Source organism: Sinohyriopsis cumingii, chromosome 8 (genome assembly GCF_028554795.1).
Source record: "Sinohyriopsis cumingii isolate HCF-2022 chromosome 8, ASM2855479v2, whole genome shotgun sequence".
Classification (NCBI taxonomy): domain Eukaryota; kingdom Metazoa; phylum Mollusca; class Bivalvia; order Unionida; family Unionidae; genus Sinohyriopsis; species Sinohyriopsis cumingii.
Genome location: NC_142968.1, coordinates 127123811 through 127137730, shown reverse-complemented (window position 1 = coordinate 127137730; position 13920 = coordinate 127123811). Strand labels below are relative to the sequence as shown.

General features: G+C 38.3%; 1 protein-coding gene across 1 annotated transcript in view; it reads right to left on the bottom strand.

Annotated features, from left to right (window-relative positions):
* The window catches only part of LOC149794611 (uncharacterized), a 90174-nt gene that overhangs the window by 49084 nt on the left and 27170 nt on the right, over positions 1 to 13920 (bottom strand). Inside the window, exons 7-10 of the mRNA XM_089968896.1 lie at positions 13769 to 13862; positions 3464 to 3549; positions 2172 to 2336; positions 176 to 257 (exon numbers count right to left, since the gene is read on the bottom strand). Coding sequence (XP_089825022.1) covers positions 176 to 257; positions 2172 to 2336; positions 3464 to 3549; positions 13769 to 13862 — 427 coding nt within the window. The remainder of the gene's footprint in view (positions 1 to 175; positions 258 to 2171; positions 2337 to 3463; positions 3550 to 13768; positions 13863 to 13920) is intronic.

Genomic DNA, 13920 nt, shown 5'->3' with positions numbered 1-13920 from the left:
AGAAATGCCAAACAATAACTTAAATGAGGTAATGTTCAGTGCACAAGACACATATACATGGATATGAAGTCCAAGTAAGTGGACTGAGGTATCAGACTTGGACTGTGATCATGTATTTTATTCTAGTTTCTTCCCACTAACAAATGCTCAAGAAAAATTGCAATTTGAAACTTACAGACAACAACTCGTGGACACTTTGTATCACAGAGGGAGATGAAGAAAGGTCATGTAGCTCTCCTGACTTTTCATATTTAAATCTGAAAAAGAACAAGAAAAAAAAATTAATTTAGCATATTTGTACCCTTACAAACTGTATTATTGTGTATAAACTTTTCTCTGATCTGTCATTTTAGATCATATAGTTGATTTTGGTGACGATAGTCTGTTTAAACATTTTTTAACAATGTAAAGCATAATTAGACTGTTAAATGATGTATACAAAAAAAACGGATTCAACATTACTAATTATGTGTGTATGTGTATTTGTTTTGGGCATTATTAATGTTGCTGTAACAATTTTTCAGTCATATTGCTACATTTATAGTGATGTCTAGCACAGAGGCATCATGCCACAGACATGTAGCATCCGGTCCCACCCAGTTACATTATCCTGACACCAGGCCAAGCAGTCTTAATACTAACCTCTTAATGCTGAGCACCTAGCAAGGGAGCTGTTAGTACCATTTTTAAAAGTCTTTGCTATGACTATGCCAGGGTTTGAATGTGCGAACTCCCTCATCCATGGCGACATTACTAACATATATAATGCATGTCTGCTGTCAACGGGCAAAGAATAAGAGAATTGGCACAAATTTAGAATAATGATACATAAACAAATAGTTTTGTTGCCTGACACCTGCATCTACAGTGCATGTATGTGGGAAATATATAAGGTATTGATGTTCTCAGGATGCTCATTAAAGAGAAGTAGGCCCCAGTGACCAGTTTTTGCATGTGCTACACCTTCATTGCAAAATGCATTCTCACTGTAAGTAGCAATAGGTGAAAAGGTATTAGAATCAAATCCAGGACATGCTTTATTAGCAATTTTTGAGAAATCCTGGACAATTATGCCATCATCACAGTTTTGGTGTGTGATATATGTTAATCCTCTGAAGCACTAACATTTTAATCCTAATATCTGGTGTACTAAAGTTACAATTAGGTATTGTATCAACAGGTGTTATACAAGTTACAATTAGGTACTGTATCAACAGGTGTTATACAAGTTACAATTAGGTATTGTATCAACAGTTGTTATACAAGTTACAATTAGGTATTGTATCAAGTTACAGCCAGGTTTGGTATCAATAGGTGATATATGTTAGTCAGGTTTAATGTCAATAGATGTTATAATATACAAGTTACAGCCAGGTTTAATGTCAACAGGGGTTATAATATAGCAGTTACAGCCAGGTTTGATGTCAATGCATGTTATAATATGGCAGTTAGAGCCAGATTTGATGTCAATACATGTTATAATATAGCAGTTACAAACAGATTTTATATCATTATCTATCATATCAGTCAGGTTGGGTGTAAATATGTTTAATATTGCAGTCAGATTTTATGTCAATACATGTTTCAATACAGCAGTTACAACCAGATTTAATGTCAATGCATGTTACAATATAGTGTTTACAACCAGGTTTTAATGTTAATTCATGTTACAATATAGTGTTTACAACCAGGTTTAATGTCAATGCATGTTACAATATAGTGTTTACAACCAGGTTTTAATGTTAATTCATGTTACAATATAGTGTTTACAACCAGGTTTAATGTCAATGCATGTTACAATATAGTGTTTACAACCAGGCTTAATGTTAATTCATGTTACAATATAGTGTTTACAACCAGATTTAATGTCAATGCATGTTACAATAAAGTGTTTACAACCAGGTTTAATGTTAATTCATGTTACAATATAGTGTTTACAACCAGATTTAATGTCAATGCATGTTACAATATAGTGTTTACAACCAGGTTTAATGTTAATTCATGTTACAATATAGCAGTTACAACCAGGTTTAATGTCAATGCTTGCAGTTACAGCCAGACAAGAAGAACATGCCAAGTCAAATGAATATACTGCCTGCTGCTATAACTTAAGACATAAAACCTGGCCATAATTTACATGTAGCTGAATAAACCTTCAAACATAATCTTACCTAAGTTTCTGAGCATCAGCCCTGATATCAATCCGGGAAGTTTTCTCACGCAGTACAAATGATGCCTCCTGTGTGTTGGATGTTAGTGCCAGGACTATCTGCTGAGGGGAAAATTCCCTTGATGTCAGTTCAACTTGACTCCATAACAGGTTCTTAGCCTGGGACCTAAAGAAATATATGATTTGTCATAGACTCAGATAATCTTACCAACTGACAATAAGAATCCAAGTCTTTTAATCTGTTTCATGGTCTAAACAATCACAACAGTAAACATACACAATATGTGAAAATTATTTCTTTACAACCTTAACGTCTAATACAAAAAATACAAACATAGCATTATTTTACACAAAAATATAAATATGCATTCATTTCTTTTCATCATAAAGTTCAAAACTGATAACTTAGAGATAAAATACAATAAAAGAAATTTGGTCCCCACCCAGATTAAATTATTTTACCCAGAATTTAGGTCCCCACCCAGATTAAATTATTTTACCCAAAAATTTTCACCAAACTTTTTGGGGACACAAAATTATGTCATGCTGCTATCTCAATTTCAGAGTTTTTGCAAGGAGATGCAGCTTTAAAAAATAAAGTTGAAACGAAAGTTTATGGTTCTTCTATTTTGTACGATTTAGGCAAAAACAATGCTAAATATGAACCATGTAATATTGGTGTAAATTTTCTTTGCAATATAAGATGACTAAGCATTAAAAAAACTAAATACTAATTAAATAAAATCATGTTTAATACCAACTAAGTGATATAAAATGAAATTAAAAATGAAGTAAACAGTATAAACACCTGATGGAACAAATGCACACCATAATCCTTGTTCTACATTTTTTGACCATAAATCAGAGCAAGATACATGTGGTTTTTCTATTAATACCCCTTTCTAACACTATCTGCATTTAGTTTAGCAAACTCAGTAGAATTCAGAGCAACCTGGGATTCATAAGACTTACAACTTTGAAAATCCATATACCAACATAAATGTCTCAATAGTTTCAACCTGGGTGTATAATATGGAGGTACAGACTGAACATCTCGACTGAATACTCTATTGATGACATGAGCTTAAGAATAATAATAATAAGAATTAACTACCGCTAGTATGTAATAAATACTAAGGACTTCTAGGACATTTATGTTTTTGTAATAGGCCTATTCCTTACTACTGCACCAGGTTTAAGATTGCTTCCAAGTACATGATTCAGACAGGCAATTTTTTTTCTTCAAGGAAATGATATGTGTTGGTCTTTAGTACATGAAAAGGCAATACATACATCTCTGCTTTATTGCCACCAAAGGATCCCTGAAGAACTTGATTAAGAAAGGACCCTATTGCCTCACAGCATTCTCTAACATTTTTCTGTAAAAAAAAGTAAAGAAACAGTAATAAATATATTATAAAATATCGTTTCCATTAAATTTAACATAATACTACTGAGGAGATTAAGTAACTGAATTTTTTACAAGTATTAGACTGCATATTAAATACAATTTGTCAATAAATCTTGTTCAAAAGTAAGAATAGTTCCAACTCCCTGAGATTTTACAGTGGCACTAATGTAATAAAAATGAAATGAAAATAAACCAGGCCAGTGATATGAACTATTCATGCACTGCAATACTGGCAGTGAATTCTGGTGAAACAAAAGAAGAAAAAAAACTAAAGAAAAGAACGTCAAGATCATGCCTACGAAGATCTTGACAAATTGAAGTTCTAACTCAAGCAGCTCAGGCTGAATGGAGCAGGCAGGGTTCCTACCTCAAAGTTGTGTTTTGAGGAGCACGATCCCTCTCATGCACTGTTGTGCTCCTTAAACTGTTTCCAGGAGAGTGATTCATCACCATCCCCAATCTTATTGTTGAAAACAAAGATTTCCAGATGTTTTCTGAGCAAACCTCTCAGTTTTTGTCCCAGATTTCATGGAACTTGCCTATTACAAATGCTGGTATGTTTACAGGTTCTGCCATTTTGATAAATGATGTCATGTGCCATAATGGCAAGAAATTCTAAACAGTCATCTATAAATACAAATATACCTACAATACTGCATTTGTCCATCTCTAGTGGATTTTGTTCAATTGTGCTGAGAATGGTTTTGTCAAAAAATTCCAAATATTAAAACAAAAATGGATTTTAAAAACTTAAACATTGCTGTAGTGATCTGAAAATCTAATCTGAATATAATAAAGTATGTACACTTTCATGACTGCATGCTCAACAGTTTTTGTAATATGACACTAAAATGGATTTAAAATGGACAAATGAGGGTAGAGACTAATGGATGTACAAATAGGCAAAGGCAAAACAATATGCCCCCTTATACTACTGCAGTGGGCATATATATATATATATATATATATATATATATATATATATATATATATATATATATATATCAGAAAGAGAGATTCAGACACAACTCCTAAAGAACCAAAATAAATACATGTTCCCAGGTAGATTTAAATGGATTGTCTGGCTTTAACTCTAGATCATTTTATTTTATGATTGAAATCTACAGGCCACTGATTGGCCCACAACTGAATTTTTTGGTAGTTTTGGTTCTGAATGCATGTTTTATTTCCACAATGATTGATAATGATGTATTATTAGCAAAGGTGATATTTTCACAATGATTGATAACGACATATCATTAGCAAAGGAGATATCTCCATAATGATGAATAATGACATATCATGAACAAAGGTGATATCGCCACAATGATGGATAATGACATATCATTAACAAAGGTGATATCGCCACAATGATGAATAATGACATATCATTAACAAAGGTGATATCGCCACAATGATGGATAATGACATATCATTAACAAAGGTGATATCGCCACAATGATGGATAATGACATATCATTAACAAAGGTGATATCGCCACAATGATGGATAATGACATATCATTAACAAAGGTGATATCACCACAATGATGAATAATGACATATCATTAACAAAGGAGATATCTCCATAATGATGAATAATGACATATCATTAACAAAGGTGATATCACCACAATGATGAATAATGACATATCATTAACAAAGGTGATATCGCCACAATGATGGATAATGACATATCAATAGCAAAGGATTTTATATTGGACCTTGTAACAGTAACAGTATGAATCAGTATGAAAGGAACAACTAGAAGACACCAAAAATCATCCAACTCTTTATGGGGCTTAAATAAGCCACAATGATGATCTTTCAAATGGTTCTCAGGAGAAATGGAAAACTAAATAATAGAAAAACAATTCTGACCATTATATAGCACACATCTGACAATACATATATGTACAGCAATGTTAAAAGTTGAAACATCTGATACAACGTAGAAAATAATTTTACTCTTCTATAACAGAGTACTATTTACAAGATAACATTTTCTTTTTATGTCTGATTTTGTTCTCTTTAAATTTATTCTTGCTAATGATAAAACTGATAAAATGAACACTTCCATAAACTGATAAAATGAACACTTCCATAAGGAAAAACAGTTTTATCATAAACAACCGCAACTATATCAAATTTATTTTTTCTACATTTCAACACATTCATGTTTCTATGCATAAACAATTGTACATCTAGGTTGTATTATTATTTCAAACATTACCAGTGAAATTTATACAATGCCACGAAGTCTAATATGCTTGAAATGAAGTTATAAGATTCTTTTGTGTGTCCCCCATCTACTTTGGCAAGGTCACCAAAAGCATACAATGATAAAACCTGGCTGTGACCTTTTTTACACAGCTGTAGAGTTACTAGGTATAGTAAATGTCATACAGCTCAAATATACTAGTCTTATATTAAATATGAATTGTTGCTTTAAATTTAATACTAAATTTGTTTAACTAAAGTATATTCAGTCCTGATTATTGAATGCTCTACACCTTAAATGTCATCAAGAAACTTCATGATGAAAATAATTGATCACTATGGGCTTTTACAATGGTGGCCTGCTATTAAACAGGGTCAGGAAAACAGCATGTTGAGTCAAACTGTCACAATATAGGGTAGATTGAATTTGTTTATCAACATGTGTAGCTTTCGCTGTGACATCACAGAGCACAATGTTCAGTCTGGATTGTACTGGGTAACACCTTTAGGTTGATCTTGTCCAAAATTGTCACCTACTTTAACATTGATTTTGCAACATGTACTTCTCAGAGCGTGTACAATATGGATGTACGAGGATAAAAAAGTTAATAATTGCCATTTAAAGGTATTTAGAATCAAATTCTAAAAAATGACACCCATTGCAGAAATAATCAAAGGAATACATACATGACCTGTATGACTTTTACTACACATATGAAAAAAGAAACCAAGTTTGATGTCTCAAAAGACATGAATGCATATTGAAAATGCGTATGCATAATGAAAAGGAGAAAACACTATGACCTTGACCTTGAGTGTGATACCTAAGATGTCATCAAGTGAAGAAACTTATGTGCAGTACAGTTAATTTATGAGCCTCAAGCTGCTTATACGAAATACAGCAGAAACAAAAGCAATCAAGAAACACAGATGTGACCTTGAAAGGACCCAAACACAGAATGCAATATTGGCCTGTGACCCTAAACCTAAAGATAGAACCCCAATGTGGTACATGAAAAACACAAAGGGACCCCAGGTGGCTGCATGATTTAAAGTAACCACCTTTACCGATCACTGCCATTTCACCTCTATTCACACGAGTTTGAGTCTCAGGCTTGGCAAATGGGTACGTGAGAAAGATTGCCAGTAGCTTCCAGTGGGTTGGTGGTATATCTTGGGGTTTGTCTGGGTTCTTCCTCCACCAGATATACTGGTTGCCATGTATAGCTGTTATATGCTGAAAAATGGTGTTAAGCTCACAAACCGACCATCCCAACATAACAAATATAGCTATCTCAAATGGTTATAATGTTCAGCAATCAAAAGATAAATATGAAGGAAAACTTAAAATACTGATCCATGACTTTGATAATAGGACCCCCAATGTGGTGTCTGGCATACCTGCTAATGATGATGTACATAAGAATACACCAAGTTTCATCCTGTAACCCTAAATGGCTTCAAAATTATACAATAGAAACTACAGTGAGGAAAATGTAAATACTGAGCCGTGACCTTGATCCTGAGATTAGATCACCACACCCCAAAAGTAGAAAGTGACACTTTCTAATGATTAAGTATAAGGATACAAAGTTTCATTCCTTAACTGCCAACAGCTTTAAAGTTAACGACAACAGAATCAATGTGTGAGAGAGTCTGATGTACTCAAATACCAACACTATTTCCTTAGCCCAATCTGACATGCAAAAGCTTTAATAAAAATGTTTAATTTGATGCCCCACCACTGCTGTTGCTGTTGTGTGGTCTAAGGTTGACATTGCCCGGGGTGGGAGTGGGAGACAAGCGCCCCAATCCTCCAAAATGCCCCATACGGCCTGCGTCTCTTACTGCCTCTGTCAACTAAAATCCAGCTCCTGGCCTTCGCGAGTGGCTTAGATTTGAAGCCCGGCAGACCATGTTTTCTACTAACAGGAGAAGGGGTGAAGGCGGCCCACTGGCGCCTTAAAACCAGTTGCTTCGGGTAGATGGGACTCGTAAACCTTGGATGGTAGCTCATCTAGGAGAAGGAAAACTCCGATTCCAAACCTCTGCTGCCTTGTGGCTATACCCACTCATGGGAAAGGCTAAGGGAGTAAACCCCGACAGAAAATCCGGAGATGGAGTCCCTAAGGCGGTATGACATTGACTTCAACGTCCGGCAACTCCTGCGACGCCGTTGGTGCCAAGCTGTATCGGCATTCGTCGTTCCCTTGGGCACACCAGCTGCGTGGAGAGGGGGATCTGCTGCATGGGCAACAGCTGATTCTCCATACCACCCTGCCCAGGCTTCATAGCTCCACTGGAGAGGACACTCCAGCGTCGTCGTACAGCGTCGGCACAACACGAGAAGTAGCAGTTTACCGGTTCTAAGTCAAAGCTCGATTGGCGTAGAGCTTGGCGCCAGGGGTTACTTCTGACGGTGGGAGAGATCATCAGGTCTCACTGGACAGCTACCGCCCACCTCAAGCTGGGCAGCCCCCAGTCAGTAAGGTGCTGCCCGCCATGGCCTGCCTGCTTCACTGGGTGCATGGAGCTTAGAGAACCATCTCGACAAGTGGGCCACAAAACTCTGCACCAGGAAAGACTAAAAGAAGAAATAAAAAGACTCCAACTCTTCGTTTTGCAACCTGGAACATCAGGACCATGTGTCCTGGATTGACCACTGACCTACAGCAGATCGACGATGCACGGAAGACTGCCGTCATTGACAGAGAACTCTCCCGACTGAACATCGACATTGCCTGCCTCCAGGAGACCCGACTGGCTGACAGCGGCACCATCAGGGAAGCCAATTACACATTCTTTTGGCAGGGGAAGCCCTTGGATGAACCTAGGCAGCATGGTGTAGGCTTTGCCGTCAAGAACACGCTAATCGCCTTCATTGAACCTCCATCATCAGGTACTGAGAGAATCCTTGCCCTCCGGCTGTCAACATCCTTAGGCCCGGTCAACATCTTCAGTGTGTACGCCCCAACCCTCTACTCCACCTACGAGGAGAAAGACAAGTTTTATGAGGCTCTGGATCAGGCAATATCCAGTATCCCCAACAATGAAAGCCTTTACTTACTAGGAGACTTCAATGCTAGAGTGGGAGCTGACCATGAGGCCTGGTCCACCTGTCTCGGCTTTTACGGAAGGGGCAAGATCAACGAGAATGGTCAGCGACTGCTGGAGATGTGCTGCTCCCACAGCCTATGTGTGACAAACACTTTCTTCAAATGCAAGGAGATCCACCAGGTGTCGTGGAGACACCCACGTTCACGCCACTGGCACCAGCTAGACCTCGTCATCACCAGGCGTGCAGAACTGGCCAGTGTCCTCCTTACCCGCAGCTACCACAGTGCCAATTGTGACACGGACCATTCCCTCGTGGCCAGCAAGGTGCGAATATTACCCAAGAAGCTGCACCACGCCAAGAAGAAGGGTCACCCACGTATCAACACCTACTGTGCAAGCAACCCAGAGAAAACACAGCAGTTCATCAGCAAACTGAAGGAAGCCCTCACCAAAGTGACACCTGATGACACCATTGATTCCAAGTGGTCCCATATCCGTGACTCTGTGTACAAATCAGCCATCACAGCTTACGGGAAGAGGGAGCGAAAGAATGTCGACTGGTATGAGGCAAACTGGGAGGAGATGGAGCCCGTGACTGAGGCAAAGAGGAAAGCCCTTCTGGCATACAAGGCTGCACCTAGCCCCAGAACACTACAAGCCCTCAGGATTGCAAGGAATAACGCCCAGAAGACCGCCCGCCGCTGTGCCAACACCTACTGGCTGAACCTCTGCAACAGTATACAGACAGCTGCTGACACCGGGGATACAAGAGGAATGTATGAGGGTATCAAAAAAGCGACAGGCCCCCCCAGCTACAAGACCGCCCCCCTCAAGTCCAAGACGGGCGAAGTCATCACAGACCAGGGGAAACAACTGCAGCGATGGGTTGAGCACTATCTTGAGCTATATGCAACCCAAAACAATGTCACTGGAACTGCCCTGGACGCCATTCCAGACCTGCCTGTCATGGAGGAGCTAGACACACAGCCCACCCTGGAAGAGCTCGGAAAAGCCATCGATTGCCTTGCCTGTGGGAAGGCTCCTGGAAGCGACGGCATTCCGCCTGAAGTCCTCAAGAGCGGAAAACCAGCACTGCTCCAGCCCCTACACACACTCCTCTGCCTTTGCTGGGAACAGGGATACATCCCACAGGACATGCATGATGCCAACATCGTCACTTTGTACAAAAACAAAGGAGACCGTAGCGACTGCAATAACTATCGGGGCATCTCCCTCCTCAGCATCGTTGGAAAGGCCTTCGCCCGTGTTGCCTTAGCACGCTTGCAGATCCTAGCCTCCCGCGTCTACCCAGAATCCCAGTGTGGATTTCGAGCTGGCAGGTCAACTGTAGACATGATCTTCTCACTACGTCAGCTGCAGGAGAAGTGTCGCGAGCAGCGGATGCCCCTCTACATTGCCTTCATAGACCTGACGAAGGCGTTTGACATGGTTAGTCGGAGTGGACTCTTCAGACTCCTGCAGAAGATCGGCTGCCCCCCACGTCTGCTTGCTGTCATTATTTCGTTCCACGAGAACATGCACAGCACAGTGTGCTTCAATGGCGCAACATCTGAAGCATTCCCAGTCGTTAGCGGAGTCAAACAAGGCTGTGTCCTTGCACCGACGCTCTTTGCCATCTTCTTCTCCATGCTTCTCCAGTACGCATTCAAGGACTGCAGCGAGGGAGTGTACATCCATACCAGGGCTGACGGCAAGCTGTTCAACATCGCCCGTCTCCGTGCTAAGACTAAAGTCACAGAGGTACTCATCCGTGAATTGCTCTTTGCCGACGATGCAGCCTTGACATCACACACGGAAGATGGACTTCAGCAGCTGGTATGCTGCCTCTCCCATGCATGTAAGGAATTTGGACTGACCATCAGTTTGAAGAAAACAAATGTCATGGCACAGGACACAGACTCCCCTCCCTCTGTCTCCATCGATGGGTACTTTTTGGAAGTTGTTGAGAACTTCACATACCTCGGGTCTAACATCTCCAGCTCACTCTCCATTGATTCTGAGGTGGGCGGCAGGATTGCCAAGGCAGCAGCAGTGATGGCCAGACTTAACCAGAGGGTCTGGAACAACCCCAACCTCACAGAGAAGACCAAACTGCGTGTCTACCAAGCGTGCGTGCTCAGCTCACTTCTCTACAGCAGCAAAACATGGACCACCTATGCAAGACACGAGAGGAAACTCAACAGCTTCCACCTGAGATGTCTGCGGCGCATTCTGCACATCCAGTGGCAGGACAAAGTACCCAACACAGAGGTTCTAGAACGCGCCAACATGAACAGCATGTTCTCCATACTCAGCGAGAGGCGCCTTCACTGGCTGGGCCATGTCAAGAGAATGGACCCATGTCGTATTCCCAAGGACCTGTTATATGGGGAGTTAGCAGAAGGTGCACGACCAACTGGATGACCACATCTGCGCTACAAAGATGTTTGCAAGAAGGATATGAAGACAGCAAACATCAACGTCAACGACTGGGAGAGCTGTGCAAACAACCGTTCCAGCTGGCGTCTAGCTGTCAGGCAGGGAGTTCAAAACGCAGAGGAAAAGAGAAGAATAAAGCAAGCTGAAAAGAGCTAAAAAGAAGGATAAGCAAAAGCGTACTTTGGAGCTATGCCATCGTCTCTCGTAGACGGACGGATGCCAAGAGACTGCTGTTGCCTATGGAAATGTGATACGTATATCTATCCAACACAACTGTGAATATAAGTACTTTTTTTTACAGCTTGCTAAATGGTGTCCCTATCATTGCATCATAGGAAATGTTGTACATCTGGCTCAATGTAAGATTTATTAATGAGATAAAACTTTTTAATGCTACAACAAAAGATCTGAGTGAGCATTAGACCATAAATCTATGACTAAAGATCCAACTGAAAATTATACAAAAATTCTAGGACTAGAGATCTGAATAATAATTACACCCTATACTTAGGCCTAAAGCTCTGACCAATTAGACCAAAATTCTAGGACTAGAAATCTGAATAATAATTACACCCTATACTTAGGCCTAAAGCTCTGACCAATTAGACCAAAATTCTAGGACTAGAGATCTGAATAATAATTACACCCTATACTTAGGCCTAAAGCTCTGACCAATTAGACCAAAATTCTAGGACTAGAGATCTGAATAATAATTACACCCTATACTTAGGCCTAAAGCTCTGACCAATTAGACCAAAATTCTAGGACTAGAGATCTGAATAATAATTACACCCTATACTTAGGCCTAAAGCTCTGACCAATTAGACCAAAATTCTAGGACTAGAAATCTGAATAATAATTACACCCTATACTTAGGCCTAAAGCTCTGACCAATTAGACCAAAATTCTAGGACTAGAAATCTGAATAATAATTACACCCTATACTTAGGCCTAAAGCTCTGACCAATTAGACCAAAATTCTAGGACTAGAAATCTGAATAATAATTACACCCTATACTTAGGCCTAAAGCTCTGACCAATTAGACCAAAATTCTAGGACTAGAAATCTGAATAATAATTACACCCTATACTTAGGCATAAAGCTCTGACCAACTAGACCAAAATTCTAGGACTAGAGATCTGAATAATAATTACACCCTATACTTAGGCCTAAAACTCTGACCAATTAGACCAAAATTCTAGGACTAGAGATCTGAATAATAATTACACCCTATACTTAGGCCTAAAGCTCTGACCAATTAGACCAAAATTCTAGGACTAGAGATCTGAATAATAATTAAACCCTATACTTAGGCATAAAGCTCTGACTAATTAGACCAAAATTCTATAAATGAAGATCTTACTATGTATAATCCATAATTCAATGACCAAAATTTGATTGAATATTAGACCACAATTCAAGAACCAAAATTTGATTGAAAATTAGACCATAATTCAAGGACCAAAATTTGATTGACTGTTAGACCATAATTCAAGGACCAAAATTTGACTGAATACTAGACCATAATTCAAGGACCAAAATTTGATTGAATATTAGACCATAATTCAAGGACCAAAATTTGATGGAATATTAGACCATAATTCAAGGACCAAAATTTGATGGAATATTAGACCATAATTCAAGGACCAAAATTTGATGGAATATTAGACCATAATTCAAGGACCAAAATTTGATGGAATATTAGACCATAATTCAAGGACCAAAATTTGAATACTAGACCATAATTCAAGGACCAAAGTTTGACTGAATATTAGACCATAATTCAAGGACCAAAACTGGATTGAATACTAGACCATAATTCAAGGACCAAAATTTGATTGAATAACAGATCATAATTCATGGACCAAAATTTGATTGAATATTAGACCATAATTCAAGGACCAAAATTCATCTGAATATTAGACCATAATTCAAGAACCCAAATTTGATTGAATATTAGACCATAATTCACGGACCAAAATTAGACTGAATATAAGATCATAATTCAAGGACAAAAATTTGATTGATTAGATCATAATTCAAGGACCAAAACTTTACTGAATATTAGACCATAATTCAAGGAGCAAAATTTGATTGAGTATTAGACCATAATTTGATTGACAATTAGACTATAATTATAGGATAAAAATTTAAACATTTAGAACATAATTCTATGACTAAAAGATCATACTATATATAATCCATGATTCAATGACTAAACATCTGACTGAAAATTAAGCAATAATTCTATGGCTAAAAGGAATATATATATATATATATATATATATATATATATATATATATATATATATATATATATATATATATGTACACACATACATACATTTTAATAAACATGAAAGTCAGACCATAATTCTAAAACTAAAATCTGAATGATCATTAGAAATCAATTTGAGAACTAAAATTTGTTGGAATATCAGAACATAATTCTATGATTAAAATTTACTAACACCACATGCAGACTCCAGAGCTGAGGTGATTCCGTCACTAACATCCTCTGAAGATTTCTTTCGACTGTAAAACGTCTCTGCCTCTGAACCTTTCCTACAACAAAGGTAATATTTTTAAAAACATATTCCTTAATGTATAAACCACCCCTCTA